We start from the raw sequence: 27,668 nt of genomic DNA on the forward strand, positions 1-27,668 counted from the left end.
ATAACAACAAATATAATACGTTAAAACTTGGCAAAAAATGGTTCGGTTATAATTTTTTGACCACTGTATGTATTTTTTATATCTTTTATTGGACCGGCACATTGTACATAAAGGAAGTACATAACAAAATTAAAAAAATAAATGCCTTTTTTGCCTTTTTTTGATGCTCGTTTTGCCTTTTTCAAGTTTAAGTGCCTTAAAAAATACCATAGGCAGTGTATAAGTATCGCCCCTGCGATCATTTCTTCAATTCGTCCACGTACATATAATTACTATGGAGAAAAAAAATCACATGTTTATCCAAGTGAACGCAAAATAATATAAGAAAAATGCCGCTGGAACTGCAACAATAGCGGTAATCTAAGTTTGCAATTAGTGCATACGAAGATATATTTCCAATCGTTTCAAAAACTTTAAGCCACGAGCAGAGAACATATCAAATAAATTTGCATAGTTTTGAAAATAAACGATATTTATTATCTTTAATAGCCGGTTTCACCAGCAATTTAAATGGAAAACTATTTTTTTATTTTCTGTCAATTTCTATATAACATCCAAAAAAATAAAATCATTTTTCACTTAAATTGCTTTCGTGAAATTTGCAGTAAGACTCAACATTTTTGTTGACAATCAATAATCTTTGTCAATACCTTGGTCCGACTTTCACTTATTCAACACAGATTTGATTACTAATGCAATCGTTTTTCATTGGACATCAAATCGAATGTACTATGTAATACACAATCAGATTTATTTTATTTTTTAAATATTATGGATGCATTTATGTATGTATATTTTTTATACATTTGTAGTTTGATCGTTAACAACTGATTCAATAAAATACCGACTAAAAACACATGTACTCTTATATCGAAAATATTAAAGTTAAAAAACTAAAACTATTTTTTCTTCATTAATCTTAATCGCTCACGTCTTTGCAAGAATGTATTAATTAGTAAGTTTTATGTATTGCACTAGCTTCATATAAGTCACCTTATAACGGGTGATTTTTTTGAGGTTAGGATTTTCATGCATTAGTATTTGACAGATCACGTGGGATTTCAGACATGGTGTCAAAGAGAAAGATGCTCAGTATGCTTTGACATTTCATCATGAATAGACTTACTAACGAGCAACGCTTGCAAATCATTGAATTTTATTACCAAAATCAGTGTTCGGTTCGNTAATAATTTTCAACTCGAAAATTAACGGTTTACAAGTGTAATGACAAAATATAAATAATAAATAAATGATAATTCAAGCGGTCCTTCTCCATTAAATACATTAAAACTAGCCTTATTTTGTAATTTCATCCTTAAACTTCTTTCCCCATCTGAGATAATCACTTAAAAAATTAACCAATTTTACACAAAAATTTCTTCCATCGAACTGAATGATTTCACTAGCACATTTTTGGAAATATATTTTGCTATTACAACAACAAGAGCGAAATGTTAAAAGATTAACTGGACCCCAATTATACTTTTAAAGTTGCATATATGGCATAATCTGATAATCTGAAAATTTGATAGTTTGGTAAAAATGGTAGTATATTTATGCACATACATTTAGTTTACAGTAATAGTAAAAGGAGAATATTTAGGGAGTTCACAAGGAGTGATATACTGTCGCATTATTGTACGTCGTAGACTTTAAACGCTTAAATAAATATTTAGAGGACTTGAAAATACGACCAACTATTTTTTAGAGCTGTGAAAATTCGTAATAGGTATGACTTTTATGGTACCGAACGTGCGTCGCATATTTTTAGCCGTTTGAAGTTTACGACACCTTGTGGACTTCCTAATTGTATTAAAAAATATTATAAATTAAATTTGATATTGGGTTATTAATATGAATTTGACTATTTTTGATTCGAAGAGAAAGATAAGGAATGCCACAGTTCAAGTTATTTCTTTGTCCCCACAGGAAGATTCTTTTCGTTTTCCAGTGAAGCAATCAGCCAAACAAAAAATCACAATATTGCTCCTGTTTTCGTTTTCCTGCTATATGGAATCATTTAAAGGTTTTGCATACAACTTTTGAACAAAGATCCACATGTAATTGATGAATCTGCTAGTCATTGATTGATCTTTTATGGCTATGCATTAATTATGTATTTGCTTGTCTACATAGTCTGCATTAACAAACAGCGGAGATCGATGTTCTATTTTTGTTACAAAGCTAAGATGAAGACCTAGTATCAACAACAAATTCCAATTTTACAATAAAAATAAACAAACAAGTTAAATTATTACTTATAATGTTTAAAACAAATAGTATTCGTATCCGCAGTCGTTTTGTCTGTATAATACGCTTAGATTTAATCGTTTTTGGAAACTTTTTAAGTTGTAATTAAGTCCCCAAGACTTTCTTTGAGTGACTGGTAAATTTGCAATTGCTGTTCAGGTCTCAAGTTGTAAATCTGTCAGAGAATAAAAATGTTAACTTCATTTACATAAAAAAAAAATCAAATCATATAGACGACGTACCTGTGTCAAAATTTTGGATGGAGCTGGTGTTCTGATAAAGCTAGAAATGTAAACATTAACAAATGTTGCCATTAAAAATTGACAATCGAAACGGTCCATAATGCCACCATGTCCAGGTATCATATCACCAAAATCCTAAAATAGAAAAAAAAATATATAGATTGCGTAAATTGCACAAGCAATTTGGAGTTTATTACCTTTATCTTAAATGCACGTTTAAAACCGGAAGCAAAGAAACCTCCAAAAGGCCCAATAATCGAGCTGAATAAACTTAGGGAAATTGAATGCCATACAAATGGATACATACTGATGTATTTGCCGATGCCAAACTGTAATTAAAGTAAAAGTAAATTAAGTATATGAAGTTAAGCAGCTAGTGAGAAAAATCTGATTATTAGCTTCTTACCACACTCAGGCTGTAGTCTTGTTTTGTGAACAAATAACTCGGTTCACAGGCCATTGTCATGCGTCCCAACTCCTCAGAATATAGTATAGGACAAACAAAGTATTGATAATGACAAAGGATATATGAGAAAACGATGCCAAAGATAACTGTGGCGAAGCCGCCGCCAATAAAACCTTCCCATGTCTTTTTCGGGCTTAATTTAATTAGCGGAGTACGACCGAAAAAGAAGCCAAACAAGTACGCCATTACATCGTTGCAAACAATCATCGATACAGGAACAATAAACCAAATCAGACCTGGAAAAAAATACACAAGTAATTTTTAAGCAAAAAACAAAACCGACTTCAATTCTAATATAAAAATATAAGAGTACCGTTAATTTCTTCATGATCCAATTGTCGGATTTAAACAAAACTAATATGAGGCCACCCATAAGGTATCACATTTCCGATAAAAAAAAACTATCGAAAACGGTTAACGTGGTCCAAAGTTATGTGGTAACATACGCAAAAAAAAACAAAATTTCCGACGAATTGATAACCTTCTCCTTTGAAGGCGATTAAAAATTATCATGACCACAATTTTCATTTCAATGTTGGGCATTTGAAATAAAGTCCAATAAACATAATATTTCCTAATTTAGGGCTAGGTTCCTAGAGAAAAAGAGCTCCAAAAGGACAATATGTACAAGCAGTTCTACGCACTGCACATTTTCCACGTCTGTCACGCTAGCTTACCCACTTTTCCAAATACTGATAAAAAATACTCAGGAATTGTGGGGTTGGCAGCACTAATTTTACACTACTAGCGCGAGGAAAACGAAATTATAAAAATGAACTCACTAAATGAGGAAAAGTACATGTAAACAAAATAATATAAACTTAAACAAATTCTTAACATAAAGGCCGCTGTGGTGTAGTGGTAAGCAGTGCGCGCTTTCACTCACCAGCACCTGGGTTCAAGCCCTGGTCAAAGCAACATCGCAAAAAATTTAGAAAAAAGGTTTTTCTTAACAGCGGTCGTCCCTCGGCAGGCAATGGCAAACCTCCGAGTGTATTTCTGCCATGAAAAACAGCTTCTCATAAAAATACAATCGCCGTTCGGAGTCGGCGTAAAACTGTAGGTCCCTCCGCTTTGTGTGACAATATCAAGGCGCACGCCACAAATCGGAGGAGAAGCTCGGCCAAACACTAACATATGTGTAAGCGCCAATCTATTATTATTATTATAATGGCAATTTATTTGAATCAAGTTAAGAGAAACAAATGGTAGAATATCTGTTTGTGTATACATTCATTTGTCAGTGCTACCAAACCGTGCAGCCAACACATCGGAGCATAAAATGAACCAGATCTCTATCAGGATAACATCGTTGTTGCTGCATTTGCGTGCACATTTTTTATACGGATGCCGATCATTGTCCAAGGAAACACAGCAAATGTTTACGTAAAAATATAGACTCTGGTGGATGTTTACCCAGCAAACACATTCTCTAACATTAGAAAAATGTTTTAATTTTACATAACAATTAGAATGTAGCTCTCGAATAGAAAATCAGGCTAGAGAACTATGTTAGGATTCAATTAGAGAATGATTAGGAAAATACTAGATATTAGAAACTCAACGTTAGAATACGATTAGATATCTAACATTTTTCTCGATATCGAGAACTAAAAGCTCAGTTAGTCTAGACTTAACTTAATTGAACTTACCGTATGAAATCATCAATAATTACTCAACACGTCAACTTAAGCCAGAAGCGGACCTAATTTGTTTTTGTATTTTCTTTTTCAGCTGTTTACCAGTCCACCGCCTAAAATGCCACATCAAAAAAATGCATGCAAACAAAAATGTTTGCGTTCATTTATTTTTAAGAAATACAAAAACGAGAGTCTGGCAAGCCTTATTCTCTCACCGCTCTCAATTTTCGTAAGGCCGTAACTTAAGAACCTAAAATCTACAGGTTCTTAAGTTTCTTACAGTAAGTTAAGTTTTAACTAACCGCCAATACAGTTTCTCATATAACAGGTTGGCCAAAATATTAAGTTGAATTAAGTTACGGAAATTAAGGCTAGACTAACTGAGCTTTAAGTCCCCTTTTTGCAGAGAATGCTATAGTTCTCAACGAACTCTCTAATCGTCTTCTAATCTTTTAGCTTAGAGAGACACATTATAATAATTCGAATCGCTTTCTAATCGTTCTCTAACCCCTATGTTTGTTGGGTTAGCATTCATCATAATTAAAATAACTTGCAACGTCTTATTTTGTCTCCGTTCGTTTGGCGATTTTATCAAACCGATGTCAAAACCAATAACACCATTGGAAAGGTATTTTTCTATAGATGAGGAGAGTTTTTATGATTTCCAAATTGGTTCAAAATTGTTCTTTTAAAATTTACGTATTTGCGTATAGTTGTTGTTGCAACCTGTTCAATTTGAGCGGTTTTCGCATTTTTTTTTACTTCGTATTTGAAGTGAAGAAGAAAAGACAAATGTGAAGATGAAAATAGAAATGATAAGAAATGGTGAAGGGGTAAGAAAATTTATTGAAATTTTTCGATAAGAATCGAAATATGTATATCCAGCCATGAAAAATTTAGTTACCGAAAATTATCAAGTTATCGAGACATCCAAGATTATATGTAGTTATCGAATCTTTATCGAGTTATCATAATGTATCGAGTTCTTTCAACTTATCGAGCTATAGATATTTATTGATTAATCGAAATTTGTTGGTATTTAGTTATCGAAATTTGTCGGTTTGTCGAATTCAAATTTTCCGAATCTTCAAAGTATATAGTTATAAAAATTTACAGAGTTATACAAGTTGATCGAGTTATCACTATTTGTCGAATTCCATCGGAATACAAGTGTTTCGAGTTATCGAAATTTATAGAGTTAGCCAAAGTTTATCGCGTTATCGAGATTTATTGAGCTATCCAGTGATGAAAAAGCACAGTTATGGAAATTTATCGATAGTTACCGAAATGTGTCGAGTTATCGATTTTAATCAAGTTGTCAGAATTTAGTGTTTTTGAAGTTCATAGAGTTATCAGACTTTTACGTGATCTAAGTGCAACGGAAAATAAAGAGGTTCCATTTGGGAGAAATACCATTTTAATGTCTGGTGATTTCCGCCGAATTTTTGCCGGTGTTCCCCATGGCCCCCCCGAGTCCCCCTAATTCAAAAATTGTGTTGACTTGATGCTTAATATGAGAGCCCTGCCACATGATATTGAGTTTGTAGAGTTTCTCAAATTACTTGGTGACCGAAAATTTTCCGTGAGTTTGGAAATGACACTATTGAAATTTCAAATAATATACATAATTGAAGAAATCATTGGGAATATTGGAGAACACATTCTTTCTGATAATATTTGGCATTCTGTTATACTTGCCCCAAAAAAGTATAATTGCTCCTTTACCAATGTAGACATTTTGGAGCGTATGCCGGGATAAGAGAAGTCATATTTTAGTATTGATAAAAATATTTGTGATAATGTTCGGGATCATAACATATACCCTATTGAATTTTTAAACTCTTTAACTGGGAGCGGATTACCTCCACATAAAGTGGTACTCAAAAAAAAAAAAATACTACTGCATTACTTATAAGCAATCTAAACACAAAGAACGCTTTGGTCAATGGTACCCGCATGCGTGTGAAACAAATGCATAAAAGGTCTTTAGATTGTGAAGTTTTAACTGGAATTTCATGTGGCTTGCGAATATTAGCCCCTGCATTCATTTGTCCTATTCTTGTCTTCTCTTGCCCTTTTCGTCCCAGGTCACACAGTTTGCAATCATCCCCGCTTTTCGTTTGACTATAAACAAATCTCAGGGACAAATATTTCCTAAGGTTGATATTTTGTTACGAGCACCTGTATTTTCACATGGAAAATTATACGTTGCTGCCTGTAGAATTCCTTAATTTGATTTTTGATTTCTGGTTCAACATCTAAGATACTTCAGATCAAGGTCATTTGGCTGCCTATCAAAGGGTTTTTACAAAAAAACACAGTTTATAGAGAAATTTTTGCCAACTAAGCTTTATCGCTAATAAAATATTTAAAATAAAAAAAGATATAAAAAATTGTAGTCACGCTTTACTTAGTTCTAAAGGAGGAGTTTTGCCGACGTGTTAATCGACGTGCTAAGTTTGAAAACATCTCCAGCGCTCTTAAAAAACTAGTAAAACTGTCGAATTTCGACTAAAACTGGCACTCCTAGTACCACCTAAGATTGTAAGGCATATCTATCCGGTCGATTCCAAAGGATATAAAAGTGTTTGTAATATCGGCAGTGCTATTTTCTTTAACATTTTTAGCGCAGAAACGCTTACTTATTTTTTGTTTTAGCGTCCTGCGCAAAAACTTGGTTAACAGATTATTTGTTCTTAATGGAAACTTGGTAAACAGATTATTTGGTCTTAAGGACACAGGCCATGTGACAAAAATTTAAATTCCGTGTAGAATCGGCCATGTGCATATACATTAACGTTGGCTGAAAATCCGCTTTTTTAAATTTTGATTGGATATGGTTCATTATGCTCTAAAAACAATCTGTGCGAAAGATGACAATTTGTGGTCAATATATTAGGCTCGATCAAGTCCATCAAAGTTCAATGTGCTCAAAAAAATAAAAATTATTAAATATATTCAACAATTTTTAATGAGCTTGAGGACGTTTTTAATGAAAAACTTATCGTGGAAAATCAACAATAATGTGAAAAATTCAAAACAAATTAAATATATTTATTAGTAATTATTATTTTTTTAATTGCAAGTATCTTCGAAAGTATTAGTCCTACATAATTTGGTATATGAACCTTTTTTGAAGTGAATAGAAGTAAGCTAAGAAAACGATTTTTTCGCACTTGAACTTTGATGGACTTGGGCGAGCTTAAGATATTGACCAAAAATTGTATTGTATTGTATTGAAAACGTAAATGAATCGGCTCGTGCAGTATACTGGTACATACTTATATTTTATGTACATACTTGTACATAGAAATACATATGTATAAAAAACACAAGATAAATTTATTTTTGCATATGAGCACGTACCTTCAAAAATATTTTGGATAATCAAGTAACTTTGGGTGACCACAATCAGTAGCGAGACATGTGTCCAAGCAAACAGACTAAACTGTTTCATATAATACTTTTTCACCAGCGACAGCACAAACCAGACAAAACCGATGCAATACAATGCAAACGACAGAAAGCGATGATAGGTCACCAGAAACTTCAAATATTCCTGTTATAAATTAAAAGATAGATAAACGATAATAATAATAGAGGAAATACAAAAAAAAATTAGTTGTAGAAATTAAAAAAAAAAAAAATATTTAAAACAACGCCAACGTACCACACGGTTAATGACTACGCCAAAATAGTCGACCAAATTTTCACCATAGAAGAAATAATTGGATGTCAACAGGAAATACCAGGACAAACTGCGGAACCAGGGTAGGCCATGTATGCGATAGACCTGATAGCCAATGGAAATGATCTCTTGGAAACATTTTACCTGTACAAGCAGCGTCTAGAAAGGAATAAAATAGTTTATACTAATAATTTCTCTTTTTAGCCTAGTCTTGATTTACTTACCGTAATCATAAGCGCCAAAGGCCCACCGTATATGATAAGTGCAAACCCGCATATCATTATCCATGTAAAGATACCACGAATAACATAATTCTTCCATCTAAATCAAAAAACGAAAGACGTTTAAGCGAAGTGCCAATTGGTGATAGATAAATTAGATCTTTAATGAAATATGTACTGAAATGAAACTAACATTCTCAACAATGTAAGTGTATACATTCAACATTTGCAAAATGTTTTTCTCTATTTTTATTTCAGAAGATCTTAAAACATTCCCCTTTTAATTGGATTTTTTTATATTTTGTTTCAATTACCTATCTGGAAGGTCCTTCAAAGCTGAATCCAAAATTTCCGGCGTTTTATCCGTTCCTTGAGGAAGAGTTTTGGACAGTTCATCAACAAATTTTTCCTCTGGTAATTTTTCTTCTTCCGAATCGACCTAGAATAAGTAAGATAAAAGGCAAATAATTTAATTCAATAACATTCATATTTACATATCTTGTACTATGCATGTTTGTCTGCATGTAAATAACTCAATAAATTTAGTTTAAATTTATATACGCTCCCGATTTTACTGCGGATGTCCCAACTGGTATTTAATAACGTTTTTAACGTCATTAATTATAGCTTTTTCAACGGAACCCTTATCGATTTGTTGAATATTCGGAAATGGATTCTCTAAGTAATAAATGTGAGTTGCACGGAAGGTAGTGTGGTGCTAAGTATCGAATGCTTAAGAAAATCCAGGGAGGTACTAAAAATAAAGTGTTGAGTATTGTGGGTAATGCATCCCTAAAGGAAGTACCAGCCTGCGGTTTGTGCGTACCAACCTAAACCTATTTATAAAGAAGCTGCGCGCCCTCGAAACAGATAGAATAACCGTTAAATAGTGCACACAGTGTAAAAAATTTACAATTAAAGCCCATAATAAGACGGAAGAAATAAATTTTTTTCATTAAGTTCCGTTAAAAGGTTTCCAAGATACAGCACTTTAAAGAAGGTATGTATGACGTTTTCTTAAAATTTAAGTCCCGTGTAAATAGGCAACCCTGCGTCATATCGGCAAAATATGCTGCACGTATATTCATGTCACCTAGACCTTCAATCTCTTCACCTTTCATCCAAATCCTTAGAGGTCGCGCACAGAGGTGGCCGTATTGACATGAAATGTTTCCCATACAAAAAAAAAAAATCGGTACTGTGTTTCCATTGGAATTATAAAATAATGAATAACGGAAACTAAACTATTTCGATTTAGACTTGTGAGGTATCATTGGAAAGGTATTTTCTCACGCACATGACGCACAGAAAAAAAGAGTGAGAAAATACCTTTCTACCGAGACCCCATAAGTCGAAAATCTCATTATTACGATTCCGTTGAAAAGACTTTTATGCAAATTTTTTAAGCTTAATCTATTTTGCCAGCTGAAGGGATTCTTTTCAAAAAGTTCTTGAAGAAACTATTTTTATTCATAAAAAAAATCCATTTTTGGAGGTATTTCCACATCGGTCCAGCTCACGTAATATTTTGGTGGACGCCTTCAAACATAATAAATTTTGTTTTAATCCCGCCGAAAAAACCGCAATTTTTTTTGTTGATGCAGTCTAATGTACATACATACCCTCGTGGCCACGCTAATCTTACCACCAATATTTATTTTTTTTTAATTCGCTACAATTTTGTAAAGTTTTTATTATTTAATGTAATAAACAAAGTGAAAGCGATATATGAAGTACGCTTATTTGAATATTTAAATGTAAGCAATTCCTATATTTGTTTACATTAACCCTCTTTCGACTTTGGTTCAGGTATGGTACAGTGAAGCATATAACAAAAGCTACATACATATGTATGTACGAATGCGTTGTGGTTTAGGGAGTTCAAATACAAATTCTGTTATTGCAAGGTCATGTTGGTATAGAAAACATTCCCATACCCCTGAAAAGGCTCGTAGTTGCTTTGGCAAGAGAGGAGGAATAACTTATCTGCGTTGGGAACACCAAATGGAGCTTACATATGGTGACTTCGTTTCTTCAAAAAAATGTTGCCCTTCCACGGTACAAAATGTATTTGATGTTATACTCAACACTGTAAAAGCGTATCACTGCAAATGTTGTCCTTATTCACACACGAAAAGAGAAAGGGGCAATGAAAAGATGACATTTTTTGGTAGAAACGAAAATACCATTAGTGTCACATGGTATTTCTACTTAAAGCTAATTAATTTGAAAATGAATTGCTTGCTCGCTTTATAGGATTTTCCAAAAATCCCTGTTCAAAAAAAGACTATGCATGTAACATAATGATGCATTTAAGTTGACTTTATTATTTTAACGGTATATACATACATATATTTTATGACGCCGCTAATTCCACTATAATACTTCTAATATTGTCAGCACTAAACAAAAGCGTTGTCGGCCGCTGTGGTGCAGTAGTAAGCAGTGCGCGCTTCCATTCCGCAGCACCTGGGTTCAAACCCTGGTGAAAGCAACATCGCAAAAAATATAGAAAAAAGGTTTTTTCTTAACAGCGTCTGCCATGAAAAACAACTTCTCATAAAAATACAATCGCCGTTCGGAGTCGGCGTAAAACTGTAGGTCCCTCCGCTTTGTGTGACAACATCAAGGCGCACCCAAGTCGGAGGAGAAGCTCGGCCAAACACTAACATATGTGTAAGCGCCAATCTATTAATATTATTATTAAACAAAAGCGTTGGGGGAGCGGTTTCTGACACCTGGCGTTAACGCCGAAGTGACATACTTACCTAAACAAAAGCGTCAACGCTACGTCAAATGCAGAAATCACACCAACAATTAGCACAGATTTGTTTATGTGTAAACCGAAAATGACAGTTGCGCCGTTTTCTGCAGCCAACCTCAATACCTAAAGCCCTTTCAAAATCAGATTTTCCAACCGCTCAGCGTTGACGCCGCGTTGTTTCGGTATGCTTCATACAAATTGTATGGGTATGACAATTTGTTGACAGTCAGACAATGCTGACGCTCTTTTTTAGGTAAGGCAGTTAAATATATGCTCAAAATTATCGGTGATTTTTGATTTCTTTTTTGCTGACGGTCTTGTGTAGTTTTTTTTTCATGTACCGAACGCTTTTTATATGGAAAATATGCTCTATACCGCAAAGTGGTCGGACAAGGCATGTTTTACGCGAAAAAGGCATATTTTTAAACTGTTATAAAATTTCGGGTATTCAGTTTTGTAGCCCATGCAATTGTAGTATAAGAAAGTGCAAGTATCGAGTCGTTTAAAATTCCCGTTGATTTGTTAGATTTTTTTTTTTTGTGGAGGGTGTTGCTGTTTTTTAACCGACTTCCAAAAAAGGAGAAGGTTATCAGTTCGTCGGAATATTTTGTTTTTGTTATGTATGTTATCGCACAAAAAAAAAAATCGATGACAGGTTCCTTTGACCAAACCTAGTCTGTTATATGTTTTTGGGGTCGCTGACAGAGAAAATCCGAGGTGTTTTTTGAGGTTAGGAAAAAATCTAGGCGTGACGGAGCAAAACGGACTTCAGATTCGTGTTCAGCGACCCCAGAAACATGCAATAGACTAGGTTTGGTCAAACGAACCTTTCATAGATTTTTTTTTTGTGGACCAGTGTAATATAATAATAGATTGGCGCTTACACATATGTTAGTGTTTGGCCGAGCTTCCCCTCCGAAGACGGGACAAACAATTATTTTGCTCTTAAGCTAACAGATCCTAAAACCTTCTTCAATGATCATAAATGTATTAGAGCTGAAAGAGCATCCTTGAAGTAGCATCTCAAACTTATAGGATATTTTTCTCGAGATTTTTACCCCACAAAATTTGTTCCAAAAAATTCCTTAAATCTTAGTACAATAAAGTGCAAATTTGAAGTAGCTAGGATTTACCTTTAATTTTTGGAACTTTTTTTACGGTGTTACGCATTTTTTTCGTACAAAGTATGTTCGATAATATTTTTAAAAGAGAAGCAAATGAGAGCAGCACATTATTATATTAAATTTTAATGAGCTACAAAACTTCAAACCAAATTTTTTTCTAAAGGTTCTGATTAAAAAGATGGAAAGTTCGTAGAAACTTTGCAGAATTAATTTTTATAGTTTTTTGCACAAAGTCGAAAATTTGGATTTACATATACGGTTTTTGTTAGGAAAAGAGTTTTACTTCTATAAAAAGCATACGAAACATAAAATAAACAAAAGAAAAATAGCCAAACGTCGCTAAAATGTAGAGTCCTAATTTATATTTGGGTCACTGTATATATTTTTCTATTCGAATCACAGGCATTCAGATTAGAAACTAATAACCAGGGCCGAAAAGTTTAAGATTTTGCTTGAAATTGCTTAGAGTGAAATAGCTCTACAAAAATTTAGCCGTTAGGTCTTAAAAAAAAATGTACTCGTGTTCAATTCTTGTTTTTCTTTTAATACTTATAAATATGTAAAGGTCATTAATTTCTTTGTTAATTTTATTACATACATGTTCACATTTTATCAAAGAACTGGGATTTGTGAAAGACTCTCATTCACCGCGGCTGTATTATTTGCTTAATATTAGTAAAACCTAGCTATTTAAGGATCTTCTGGAGATTCGGCCCATGTTGCAGTTCTTTAATTAACACAAAGAAATAATATATGCCTATCATAAAAATATTAAATTTGTCAAATATATCTTGGTATTTTATCGGAGGGAGAAATTTAATTAGTTTTTTAAGATATATAAAATACTAATTAATATACGAGGGCAATTTGAAAAGTCAGTGGTTTTTTAAATTCCACGCGCAGTAACTTTAAATGCAATACTGCTCCGGTCAACTGTCAACGATTAATATATCTCGTAAAATTTTCAGCAAGCTGCGTCATTTACTTTTTTGAAGTAGACAACTTCGTGAATTTTAACGAAATTAGATAAAAATAAATTTCGAGTGCGATTAAGCATTATTTTTTGCGTACAAAATCCATTACCGAAAACAAGGAAAGGCTTGATAAATATTTACTATGCGGATTCTGCACCATCAATTTCAATAGTTGAAAAGTGGTTTATTGAGTTCCGTTGTGGTCGTACCAGCCAAGTGACTCCAAACTTTCAGGTCGCCCAAAAGATGCCGTCACGCCGGAAATTGTCTATAAAACCCATGGAATGATATTGAACGATTGGAGAATGAACATGTGTGAGGTGGCTGAGTTTGTAAGCACACACCACAATACCCTAGAGGCCAAGGAACATTCAAGAAGTGCACCAAAGAAGGCCCAAGTAGGAATGCCGGCCAACAAGGTCATGGCCACAGAGTTTTTGGGGATGCCCGCGGTGTCATTCACATCGATTAAATTGAAAAGGACAAAACAATCACTAGCGAATAATATTCACAGTTTTTGGACAGAGTCGATTTTGATTTGAAGCAAAAACGACCACATTTGGCCAAGAAAAAGTGCTGTTCCATCAAGACAATGCACCCTTGTGTAATCACCAACAAAGAAAGATCCATCAATAGGGCTACGAACTCCTAATTGTCGGGCGGTAAGAAATTTTCTTTTGAATGAAACAAAAGCTTATTTTAAGAATCTTGAAAAACAAACCTTTTATTTGGTAGGAATTAAAAAAATTTAAAAAACGCTGAAATAAAACGCTCTTTTGTCGAAAAATACATCTTTAATTCAAAAGTCACTTACTTCTCAAGTTGCCCTCGTATCAAATTATTTAATTAGCTTATCAATATTGCAGTCTAACTGTTATAAAGCACAATATCCCAGTAGATAACTTCAGAAGTTAAAAGCTCTCCCTCTCTGAAGGCCTTCCTGATAATCAAGATGCCGTCCACTCTGCATTCCTTTCTCGTTTCTGTTTTGTATGAAGTGAAAAAAACTGTAAGGCTTCTGCCTTCACTTGACATAGAAGGCCTTCAAGAAAGGCTTTTGTAGAAAGTACTTCAGATGGCCTTTTGGAACAGTTCTTTTAAAGTTTAGTTCTTTATAAAGTGCTTACTTAAGGTTTTTATCAAATATGTTTTATTACAACTTAAAATGTGTATTGAAATTCATTTGTAATGCTAAATAATATAGACTTATATACGTATATGCGTAAATTGTACATAGGAAAGGCCCTTCCAGAAGGCATGTAGGGAAACACTTTTTCAGCCCTTTTTGGGTAAGCCTTTTATAGTGGCTTCAAGTAAGAAGAAAATTATCTTCTGGGTGAAAGAAAAATCATATACACATATGTATGTATGTTAAGTATGTATGTAGTTATATTTGTGTGGTGTTTTTTGCGTAATAGCCCACTAGAACTTGAAGGGAGATCTCTCTATGTGAGGAATAAAAGAGTACTCCCCTTAACCTTACTGACTGGACTTGTGGATACTCCCAACATAGAAGTATAACATATATGAATTTTATAGAAAAATAATAATAATAATAATAGATTAGCGCTTACACATATGTTAGTGTTTGGCCGAGCTTCTTATAGAAAAATAACCAAAAAAAAAGCCTCGGAAAACATTCCGAGTATTTTAAAAAAATCGCATTCTTCTTCTCATTTGGCACGAAAACCGTTTGTTGGTTTGTGCCTGACCAAAAAACTTAGCAAACTCCCTCTCTCGTTTGCGAATTTGCGCCGGTCTCTCATCTCGAGCGCACTTGGTCCATCCATTTTATTCGTGGGCCATCCATGGACGCGGAGTCGAAGAATCTCTTCACTTGATCCTCGTCATCCAAGCGTACATGTCCAAGCCAGCGCAATCGATAGATTTTTATGCGTTTAACTATGTCCTTGTCGTTAAAAAAGCATTATGGTGCCGCTGCGGTTCAGATCGGTGACTCTTATTACGCTGAAGTTTGTGCTCAATGTCACTCTGCATCGCCGTGTTATCGACAAAAGATGGTGTGTGTCGATTTGCGTATCTTGTGTCCTCTACAGGATTAAATGTGCTGTGAAAATCTGGAGAATGCTAACCATACCAGGTCTGAAGCAGCACTGATAAGGTCGAATTAGTTGGTAAATGAAGGCTACAGACTTTCATTCAACATCGCCGTCAGGACCTTATAAGCAATATTAAGAACGCTTATTTTTCGATAGTTGGCGCAAACGGCGGAGCCTCCGTTCTTGAGGATAGGAAAAAGCGAAATTCCATTCTGCGGGCACGTATTCATCAAAGCAAATTCAGTGGGCCTTGTTGTTTTTTAGAGCCGGCTTATTGCTGTTCTCACCCCGTCTTGGTCGAGTTGGGGAACGTGACATTCGTCCCCATACATCGGTTCGGGTCCTTCCCTCCATATGTTAAGAGTACTCTGGACATCTGTTACCAGATTTCCATCTTCGTCTCTACAGGCATCTAGGCTTACACAATTTGATTGGTACCTTATTTTCCGATAGAATTTTTTACCCGCATTCCTAATCTTCTAGACGTTTGTTTCAAATATGCCTTCTTTACCCACTTTAGCGTTAAAGTCGCCAATGCAATTTTAATATAAGGCGTGGACATCTAGCAATTCAATTAAGGCACCTGCCGTATAGGCGGCCATTCCGGACGTTCCAGGTGCATAAAGATGTAAATATTATTTCGTAAGCGCGGGCCGTCAACGCTCGGAGGGCAGTTATCCGAGGCCAATTGGATCATTTCATTGGTTAAATGTTTTTATGTGGCAGGTCCCAACCTCAGCGCACAACCCATTGCTGCGATGGGTTTTTAACCGAATACACGCAAGTAGCGATTAAGTATGGCCGTGCAACTGTAATTACATGCCCAGAGAACGACTATACCCCACGGGATTATTGAGACAAAATTTTAGAGACAAGATAACAATGTACATAAAGTGAGTAGCAAAAATTTCAAAATATTTACTGTTTGTAATGTTAGCATATTTTTTCATATTAAAACATTCACAAAATTACATACTCAGAAAAATTGAAGGATTTTTCTGATTTTTTTCTTTGATTTAAAACTTTGATTACATCTGTCTTACCTGTATCATGGACAAACATTTGACATTTTTGCTCCTCACTATATATACATACGTACTCCGAGTTGGACGTGGTAAATGTAGTGATAGAACTTTTTAGAAAAGTATCGATACTAGTACTCATTTATAATACTCTGAAAAAGAGTCGATGACAGTACTCATATTTGCAAAAAAGTATCGATAATACTCTTGTTTCCAAGTATTTTTAGGGCAAACGCGAAAAGTTAACAACAATTAGATTGCTTGGTTTACATATACATATGACCTCTTTCTTTTTGTAAATTGAATAGACATTGCTTTTAATAACTGAAGTCTGATCTAACAAGCATTTCTAACGGAGTTTTTGAAAAGAACTTGCAATAAGTTTAAAAGCGTAAAATAAATGTTTATAGCAAAAGGCTTATTTGAAGCTTTTAAAAGCAACTAAAGCCATTGTCTAACGGAAACATAAGCTCCCTTTCACAAACATTTTTTTTCGAAACCGGGCTGAATTTCGTATTTAAAAGCCAGGTAGAATACATTGGAAAACGAGGGCTCCGTTATTCTGGAGAATTGCTAAGTTATCGAGCCGAAGACCACCCCCTAACCCATTCCTTACACCGGCACAAAAAAAAATTGGTATGTGCTTTTAACCAGACCCACTTGGCGCCACATATTTCGATCCACTCAATCCAAATCTGAGGTCCGTTTGACTCGTTTTTGCCTTTTTTACAATTTTCGTAATTAACTCCAAATTTAAGGAGGTGTACGAGTCAAATGGACCTCAATACATGTCGATATGTGGGTCTGGTTAAAAGCAAAGACCACTTTTTTTGTGTGGGCCAGTGTTATCGAAGGTACGGCAAGAGATTCGTTTTCCAATTATTTAAGAAGTTTTAACCGAGCCAAATGTCTACATGACTGCTACCTCTTCTTCTATGTTGTATAAAAATTTCATAGCGATTACCAGTAGCAGTAGTAGTAGTAGTAGTAGTATCAGCAGAACAAAATATATATTAATTTTTCGGTTTTTTGAGTTATGACAGTATTGAAGTATATGAACGTTATGCCCATGGAGTAATTTTTAAACATTTTTCAATTTAATCGAAAACAAACAATTTTTTTTTTACCTAAACAAGCTTTTAAAACGTCAATACTTTTTCGTATTCGCGATATTTACTCAGTACTTGTCAAAAAGTATCGAGTCCTCGATACTACTCAGTACTCATGAAAAGTATCGATATTCTACACTCGGTACTGGTATCGTGCTATCACTATTTGGGGGGATAGAACCCCCTTCGTCAGTGAAATGAAACTTTTTGTTTTAATTAATAACACAATACTACTTTACCCTTCCGATTTATAATTTTTATACCCGAGCGCACTTGTGCACAAGGGTATTATAACTTTGTTCACATAACGGTTGTTTGTAACAGGCATAACGAATCGAGATAGATATAGACAAATGTATACATAAATGATCAGAATGAAAAGAGAAATCCATTAAGCGGTGACTGTCTGTCCGTCCGTCCGTCCGTCCGTCTGTGCACACGATAACTCGAGTAAAAATTGAGATATCTTAACGAAACTTGGTATATGCACTTATTTTGGGCGTAGGACGGATGGTATTGAAAATGGGCGAAATCGGACAATAACCACGCCTACCTCCCATATAACGGTAATTTTCAGAAATACGAAAACAGCGATATTTTAGTAACTGCTGAAGATTATTCACTCAAAATTGATATTTACAATAATTTTTAGACGAGAAATAAGAATATTATAAATTTTTGAAAAATGGGCGTAGCCACGCCCACTTATAGTTACATGTGTATATTTTGGTAACCGCTGCACCAATTTCTTCCAAACATGGCACAGTTGTTGACCCTGGTACAGCATACCAAATGGCCGAAAATTTTTAAAATCGGACAATAACCACGCCCATATCCCATATAACGGTAGTTTTGAGAAATACGAAATCCTCGATAAATCAGTAAATATTAAAGCTAATTTATTCAAAATTGATGGTTGTAACAATTCTTTATCAGGAAATACGTTTATGATAAAATTTTGGAAAATGGGCGTGACACCGCCCACTTATGATCANTCAAAACCCGTATAAATCCATGGCCTTATTCATAAAAAATAAAATAGGTTTAAAGAGCTCTATAAAGTGACATTTTCATACAAAATTTCGATTTATAAAGCAGTTAAAGTGTTCTTTATTTTTTATGAATTTGGGTACCAAAGTTTAATCTTTGCGCAACATTAAAAAAATCAACAAACTTTCGTAAAGCTTTTTAGCTTTTTTTTGAGTATGCAGTTCAATTCAAATAAAGCGCAAGTTTAAAATACATAGCTGCGACTAATCGTTGATTTGTAATATTTTTATTTTTTGATGAAGGCGTTGCTCATTTTCTTCATTAAAAAAATCGTCGAACATACTTAGATTATATGGAAGAAAATTATTTGTAATTAATTGTAAATCACAGCTACTTTAAATTTGCACTTTATTAGACTAAAATTGAATGAGCTAAAAAAATGCAAAATATTAAGAGATAAAATTGAAATAGAAAGTTCGAAACTTTTACGAAAGTTTGTCGATTTTTTTTAATGTTGCTCAAAGATTAAACCTTTTTCATTTAGTGTTTGTTAAGGAATAAACTACATTTTTATACACAAATAATTAAAATTAAAATATAATATAATAAATAGTCAAATCTAGTCAATATGTGAGTGTCGTAAAGTTATGATATTTAAGAACATCTTTTCTTAATTAACGATGACACTGTTTCTATATGAAGCTGATTTCAACATTTTGTTTTAATAAAATTTAGTATCGAAAATATTCTTTCAAAACTTGCATAGGAATGTGATATAATGGTTCGTTCAAAACCTTGTTTTAAAACTTATAAAGGCAAAAACGAGAAGGCGAAGACAAAAAGAGAATAAAAAAATTTCCCGCAGTGAATTTTCAGATTTTTAAAACGGTATAGTAATTAAATTTTTTAAATTTAAATAAAGCATGAAGACTCCATGGAATAAAGGAAAAGATACAAAATATATGAAAGAATGCACTCAGGCGACACCTCTAGCCATTGTGTGTCACAGATTTAAGTTATCGAAGAAATTTTTTTTCACTCCCCCCCAAAGCCAAATCCTGGCTACGCCACTGCTTTGCCCTATCTCGTAAATAACAAGAGCTAAGTTCAGGAACACCAAATCGCTAACATCGATATTTCTTGAGATATTGGGCTTTGAAGTTGACCTAGAATTTCTACAATTTAGCTCAATAGTCCATGAAAATTCCACATTACCTCAACATCAAATCCCAATATTTCGAGAAGTATTGATGTTAGTCATTCGGTGTTTCGGAACTTTTTTGTAGGAAATCGTACATGCATACATTTGTTAATATTTATGTACACTTGTGGTCAGCTAATTAGTTACGTGAAATTTTTACCAGTTTTGGCTATATTTCTATATATATTATTTAATGTTTGTTTATTTAATGCTTATAATTTTTTAAGTCTAACACATTACATAACCAGCACCACATATGTATATCCATATTTCAAACTTCGTACAAAAATTATAAAAATTCAACAAACTTTAACCCTTCGTCAGGCGCAATAAGGGCGCAATATGCCTAGCTGGCACACTTTTAAAAACACATACTAAACAAAGAATTATATTGTTTATACATACATCTGGGGAATACTGGCACGACATTTAGGGATGTTGAAAAGAATTAAATGTAAACATTTTCGTAAAAAACCATATATTTGACACAAATTTCACAGCTACTACAAAAATCTTAAAATAAAGTTAAAAAATCAAAAGGTAAAACCAGTGTTGGCAAAATGTTAATCTGATTAACGATTAACAATTAACGATTAAAATGTTAATCGTGATTGAGGATTAAAATTAATTAATCGTAATTAACTGTACGATTAATGATTAAGTTTTTTTAATCGTTAATCGCTGGCTGTGATTACGATTAATTAATTTTAATCATTAATCGTTAATCCAATTAAAAAGAAAATCTGATTAGGTTATCTAGTTGGTCCGAATTTGAAACCAAACTCCAGTTATTGTATTTATTTTGTGTTTTACGCTTATAAAAAGCACATAATATAAAAAAATTATAATTATTATTATCAGTAATAATTAAACTGGGAGCTTTTACAACCCAGCGCACATGTGCAGAGGGATATTAAAACCTAGTTTGTAAAACGTCTGTTGGTATAGATTTTAATGAAAATGCACACCAAACTGCTTAAATTGATGAGGAAACCCGACTTAGCTATAACCGATCAACTGGCTTTGTGTGCACATGAAAATTGCACCATAAATTAATTAATCACCAAACCTACTTAATCAAATCATGGGTCAATGATTAAAAATTAATTTTTTTTAATTGCTGTTACGATTAACTGCTTAATCCGATTAAAATTAATCATGACTAACTGTAATCGGATTTAATTTAATCGAATTAACTAATTAATTAAAAAATCAATCGATTGGTGCCAACACTGGGTAAAATATACAACGTAAAATAGTTTAGAAAAAATTCAAACATTCCATAAAGATTCAACTCTGGGCCATGTACATAATAGCTACTTTTAGATGAGTAATAAAATTTAAAAATATAATGCAAAAAATAATACATTTGACGAATTTGGGCGCAATGAGATTCTCAGATCAAATTCTGAATTCTTCAATTCCCGTTCTGGGAGTCACACAAAAACTGAGCACTTCAAAAGAGGCAGCTACTGAGCGTCAGCAAAGTTAACGGTATAAAAGGGCACGGCGAAGTAAAAAAATGTGCTGGCTGTGTCTCACAGAACAGTTGCGCCCGACGAAGGCTTAACGATTGCACCCAAAGATTTTAAACTTTTTATTCTGAATTTTTAGAAAAATGTTAGTTATGCACTTTTATAGCCATTTACATTTTAATAGGTTAAAAAGCAAATTTCAGAGTAAAGTATGTATGCTCGACAATTTCTTTTAAATGTACAGAAGAACATGTCTGGCACCGCCATCAAAAAAAAAAAATTATTAAAAATCAACGCTGGCGTCTTGAATTTTGCACTTTAATCTACTAAAATTTAATGGGCTATAAAACTGCATACCTAAATTCTAAAAGTTCTGAATAAAAAGTTTAACATTTTTGTGTGCAATTGTTGAAGACATTAAGGGCCATTGCTGTGGTTTGAACTCAGTTTAAACGCTGGAGCTGGCTGGTTTAAAATAATATTAGCCAATCAAATGTCAGCTAGCTGTTCAATATAAACGCAGTTTACGTAATCTAAGTTTAAGCTGGCATTGAAAAACTGGCCCTAAATAAACAAAAAAAATAAATAAAATAATAAAAAGTAGCCAAAACTGGTCAAAATGTCACTTAGCTTAATCAGCTGACCCCAAGGGAATGTATGTATTTATAAATGTGTTTACTTTTTAAACATATTATGAGCTTTACGCTATCACCGTAGACGGAAAATGATTGCCACTAACAAAATTACAATACATATCTGCGGGAAGATGGAAAACTTAATTAATTTACAGTTATGCATAGTACAAAGTCCTCTCAGCATGAGTATAGAGGACGACTTAATTGCGCTTCTTAGTTAGAATACATACAGCAAATAAATTAACATCGTTTAATATTGTCTCGTATTACACTATGCGACCAAATCAAATCAAACTTGTTGGCTCGGTATCGAGTAAAACTAAATGCAAGTGATAGCTTTAGATGTTCATAATACTACGCTAATGGCTTTTTTCGAGTTTGGCTCAAATAAAGAAGATATCCTTAATTGAATCCTAGCACTCAATTTATTGATAATTAGGTTAATTTCTTGGAAAATATTCTTAGCAAATACTCATATAAGGGTTTTCAGATACGAGGACTTCCTTTTTGGCTGTAGGCCAATTTTATTGAATTTACATGAGTTTTTTTTTCAAATAAATACTCAAATTAGAGTGCTTTATTAAAAATACTTTGAACAAAAATTAATTAATTTATTGTATTTTGTTTTTTTCCCTTGCCTACTTCTTAAAACTTTGCTTATTTTTTTTTGCTTTTTATTTTGATTTTCGAAATCATCGTCATCATTGTCATGTGAAGCATTTACGTCATTTTCTTTCCCAATCACCAATTTTTTAAGTAAAACACCAAAGAAAGGGATAAATTGCCGTTATCGAAAACATACAAAATGAAATAGCTCATCAAAATAGTTGTTGCAGCGATTTAAGACTAAAATAGCAAAATTACACACTCAAAAGAGAGTAATCTAATAATTATGACGATGATTTTGATAATCGAAATAAAAAGCAAAGAAGAAGAAAAAATTTCAAAAAATAGACAAAAGAATAAAAGGAAATACAATAAATTTTTATGTTTTAAATATTGATTGTGGTGTTTAAAATAGGTATTTGTAATTCGACTAATGTAAATTTCACATCGCGACTGAATTTTTTAATAGGCCTCTAACTTTAATATTTGAAAAACTCAATGAAATTTAATATGCGCCATCTAGCGCAGAGCTAATAAAAAAAACCAACTTCAAAAATTAATTTCTCGTATCAAAAACCATTATATGAATATTTTCAAAAAATATTTTTCAAAAACTTAACCAAAGTTAACAAAAAATTTTGTGCAACGATACAATTAAAGATATCTTCCTTATTTGAGCTAAACAGTATTAGTACAGTAGTATTATTGACACCTAAAACTATCACTTGCATTTGGTTTACTCAATACCGATTTGAGCTGTCGCACAGTGTTATTGCTTTGAACGAATGCATTTGCTATGGCGCAAGTGTAATGCTGGGGCATTCTAAACATCCACAGCATGTACACATTGTATACATACTTATGTATGTACATACTTACATATAGATATGTATTAGGCTGGTGCAAAGTTTATTTCCTGCGACCCCCCATAATTGAAGAATATCGAAAATAAGACGCCCGTATTTTTTATCGGTTAATATGAGGACTGCAAACCACTCCAGAAAACGGTGCGGTTCGGTTCAGTGGTTCGAACCACTTAGAAAAAGAAACGTGCCAGCGTTGCGACCTTAGGTCCCTTCATTTGCTTGACAAGATCAACATGCACATTATGGATAACATGATACCAAACTCGTTTTATGCATACATTCAAAATGCATGGTACATTTTTTTAACAATTTTGGTAAATTTTATTTTTCGGCTAAGTCAACACTGGTACGTGCACAAGAACCGGTTCATGAGTATTATTGAACCGCGGTTCGGTTCGGTTTGAAGGGTTAAATTTTTTTAATGCTTTTTTTAATATTTTGGAGGGAAAAATGCATAAAATTTGCCATCATTTAGTTTAAGATTATAATGGTAAAAAATATTTGGTGATCTTGATGACAATTTTTATTGAGCTTGAGGCGATTTCAAATGGACATATCCCAGTGACCGCGGTGAAGAAGTCTGACGAGGAGATGTGGTGATAGTAGCTATAACTTCTAGGTAAATTATTGTTATTTTTCCACAACATTTTTTCTATGGAAATAACCTGAAGCTCAATAAAAACTGTTGAATATAAGAGTCATTTTAAATATCGATTGAAGCACAAATCAATGGCTGAGTGGAAGATCGACCTATCTCACGTCGATATGCATGTATATTTAGGTACTCTGTGCAAATATGCTTACAGATTTAGTTAGTCGTAACCTGGGCTAGTAATAATATAGTATTTTTTTTTAACTAAATATACTTAGTTGGCGCCCAACTACGTATTTGATTTGAGTTATGGTTTGTATATTCCCCGAATATGGGCACTTAATGCAATCAATACGTAATTCTTGTAAACGAAGACATACATGACTTATGTATGTATTCTACTAAATAAGACGTCTAATTGGATTTACTTTTTATTATTCATTGCTTTCAAGGTAGGAAAACAGAAACACATATTGACAACACCTACCAAAAGCGAAAATTTGCTTTTCATTTTCTATGGGATTAAGTATTTTTTCATTCAGACTTTTAAGTTAACATTCTTCACTTTTCTTTTCCGAGACCTTTCGCTTCAAGTGTGGACTTTTGACTAGACGTTGATGGTCGATTTTGCATTTTTTTAATGTTTAAATGTAGGGACAAAGTCATGACAGAACAAGAAAATAGAAATAAGTAATCAAGAATTGGACTTTTCCTAATTCAAGAATAATATAAACACCATGGCTGGATTTTTTAAATTGTTTAGAGTATAAGTGGTAGGTTATTTTATTGTATAAATTAATGATGATAAAAAATATGGATTTTATTAAAATTTCATATTAAATACATACATACATAGATATATATACATATATAAGTATATATATATATATATACAAAGTTTGGTAATGTACACACACATATGTTTATACATACTTATATGTAAATTAATATATAAATGCAGATATACATAGTAGATATACCTATTTAAGCGTACACTAATAAATTAACACATATACATATTTCATCATTGAAATCATAATAAAAACTAAAATTACTTACATGATCAGATGAATCGGCAGCAGAGTTTCGTTTGTCTCCTTCTCCTAATTTTTCTCCAGCGTCATCAGCCTCGTTCTCACCTTTCCTACGACGCACCTCAGCCATAGTTAAGTATCAACGTCAATGAAGGAATACACACAATTGATATATTTGCTTACAGCAATTTTCGCTATTATGTATTTTCTCGAAGTGCCAGGGGTTTCAATAAATCACAAACAAGGAATGTTTTAATGTCGATTTTTTTTATTAAGACAAATATGTTCTGTTTTAGGTAATTCAGCGTTGTTTCTGCAACTATTTATTAGTTAGTACAAGTGCATGTACTGCGTATTTTGATCCGTTCATTACTAGAAACAAATTTTCACTGACCAATTTTCTGATTTTATTTCATATTTATTTTTTTTTGTAATTTTACTACGTACATTTATTTATGTATGGATTGCTTCTTTTGCGCCGTCGCCACCTATGGTGGTTGATCTATATTAGCACCGCTACGTTTCCAAATGTGTCCACCTGGTTCCACTTTTACTGATGATATAGTGTTACCTGTTATCTACTTGCTATTCGAGCTAAGTTCACAATTTATTATTATTTTTCAAGATAATGACAATTCACATACAATTTTATATCGATGAAGATTTTCAATTCCTCCAAACACCGCGACAGGTTTTGTTTCCAAACATGATTCAATAATAATCATAATTGGGGTGTTCACAGTTCGTTCCAAATTGTGTCTGAAAATGTAGACGTCTACATTTTGAGACATCTTTAGCATCAAACTGTGAGCACCCCTTTCTAGCAGTCGTCGCAAAATCGTCTCAAAACTTTGCTGGTGTTGCCAGACATTTCTTCCTTGCGTGCCTTTTTTATATGTCGCCTTTCGATTTTGTTTCTGAAAAATTGTAATTATTTAACTTAATTACCAATTCCTAATATTTGTTATTTCTTTTCCTTGATTTGTTTCTTTTCATCAGAAATTGCGCTCAAATTAAATGCAAATACAGAAAACGTGCCCAATAAATAAAAAAAATGTGATTAGTATTGCCATAATGCAACCCTGCTGCGAGGTTGCAAAATGTAGACGCGTAAAAAACATACCTTTGAGTGTGACAAAATGTAGACGGCGTCGTTTTCCAATTTTGTATGGGAAACAACAACACCACAGATTTTACGGTTAGAAAACGTCTTAAAATGTAGACGTCTACATTTTGAGACACTATTTGGAACGAACTGTGAACACCCCAAATAAGAATCATGGTTTCCAAAATAAAGTGCAATGATTTTCTAATCAATACAGTGGCAAATTAGAGATGCCAATGGCGCAAGAATTAATATATCGTTAGTTATAGCAGTCCCGAAACGATAGTTGGAAAGCCATTGTAGGAACTCTGCAGGTTATATAGCTGCGTTTTACTTAAAGCGAGTCAGAAAAGAACACTCGAATCGGGCATAAATGCTGTTTGGCTCCAAATCACAAATAAAAAAATATACTGGGATCGATAGAGTTGATTGAGCTGAGTATAACGGTATACTTATTTTTTTGGGAAACAACAAAAACAAGAATTATCAAAGGTTAAAATTCAAAATATTCTATTTTGGAAATCAAGACTTCTTAAAAACAAATGGATAGATTTTGATCTCATTTAATAGGAAATTTTATTCCCTTTAATTTGGTATAAGTACTTTATATATAAGTTGTATAGTTCTTACAAAAATTGAATTAATGTAAATTAATTCTAAAAAAAAAGCTTCAAACCCTAAGTGCGGCCGACGCAGCCTACGCAGAGAGGTGTTCTCTCCAAAAGGTGTTCAGTGCCTTTTCTTCGCAACACAGAAAGAGAATTGAACTTTGTGAGGGTTATAATCCCTAAGTGCGGCCGATGGTGTTCTCTATAAAAGGCGTTCAGTGCCTTTTCTTCGCAACACAGAAAGAGAATTCTACTTTGTAAGGGTTATAATCCCTAAGTGCGACCGAAGGCCGCCTACGCTGAAAGGCGTTCTCTGTAAACAGAAAAAAGAATTCTACTTTGTGAGGGTTATAATTCCTAAGTGCGGCCGAAGGCAAAAGGTGTTTTTTTATAATTATTTTACATTAATTAAATTTTTGTAAGAACTGTACAACAGTTATATAAATTATGTATACCAAATTAAAGGGCATCAAATTTCTTATTTTCTATTTCCATTGGATCAAAATTTTCAAAATCCATCCATTTGTTTTTAAGAAATCTTGACATGGTCCATAGGATTAAATTTATTGCTGCCCAGCTGTCATTTTGGCCAAAACAGCCCATTGCTTATGCGTAAAAGCGCATTTAGCGCATTTAGCTCTAAATGCTACTCTAAATGTATTTTATTTCTCTATTTATCCATACAAAATTCGTCACCTAAATGCAACTAAATGCAACTCCATTTTTGCATTAAGAATCTAAATGCTAAAAGCAACCCTGTGATCTTCCAAAATTTCCACGATTCGAACATGGTTTAATGAGAAAAACTGGCAACATTTCTTTTTCGAGTATACAGCCGCTAGCTGCGTTTCAGTGATCGCTGATGGAGATTTCATTTATTATTTTAAATTATTTGGATAAAGAAAAGTTACGCAAATTCAACATCGGTATGATGCTGATAGAAATCTGGATTAATTTGTGATCAACTCTGTTTGTTTTGTTTCCTAATTAAGTGTG

The 27,668-nt window shown here is 33.3% G+C and overlaps 1 protein-coding gene across 1 annotated transcript; it reads right to left on the reverse strand.

Annotated features, from left to right (window-relative positions):
• Positions 1–2,134: 2,134 nt before the first annotated feature.
• Cds (CDP-diacylglycerol synthase) lies at positions 2,135–25,272 on the reverse strand. The gene is made up of 9 exons (XM_017609434.1): positions 24,985–25,272; positions 8,822–8,946; positions 8,511–8,607; positions 8,269–8,445; positions 7,965–8,157; positions 2,899–3,194; positions 2,690–2,821; positions 2,493–2,627; positions 2,135–2,425 (listed from the first exon to the last, which is right to left on the reverse strand). Exons 1-9 carry the CDS (start codon positions 25,087–25,089, stop codon positions 2,345–2,347), a joined length of 1,341 nt encoding a protein of 446 aa, XP_017464923.1. The 5' UTR covers positions 25,090–25,272; the 3' UTR covers positions 2,135–2,344.
• Positions 25,273–27,668: the final 2,396 nt, after the last annotated feature.

Source organism: Rhagoletis zephyria, unplaced genomic scaffold, assembly GCF_001687245.7.
Source record: "Rhagoletis zephyria isolate East Lansing unplaced genomic scaffold, Rhagoletis_zephyria_1.1 Rzeph_scaffold_00223, whole genome shotgun sequence".
Taxonomy (NCBI): Eukaryota; Metazoa; Arthropoda; class Insecta; order Diptera; family Tephritidae; genus Rhagoletis; species Rhagoletis zephyria.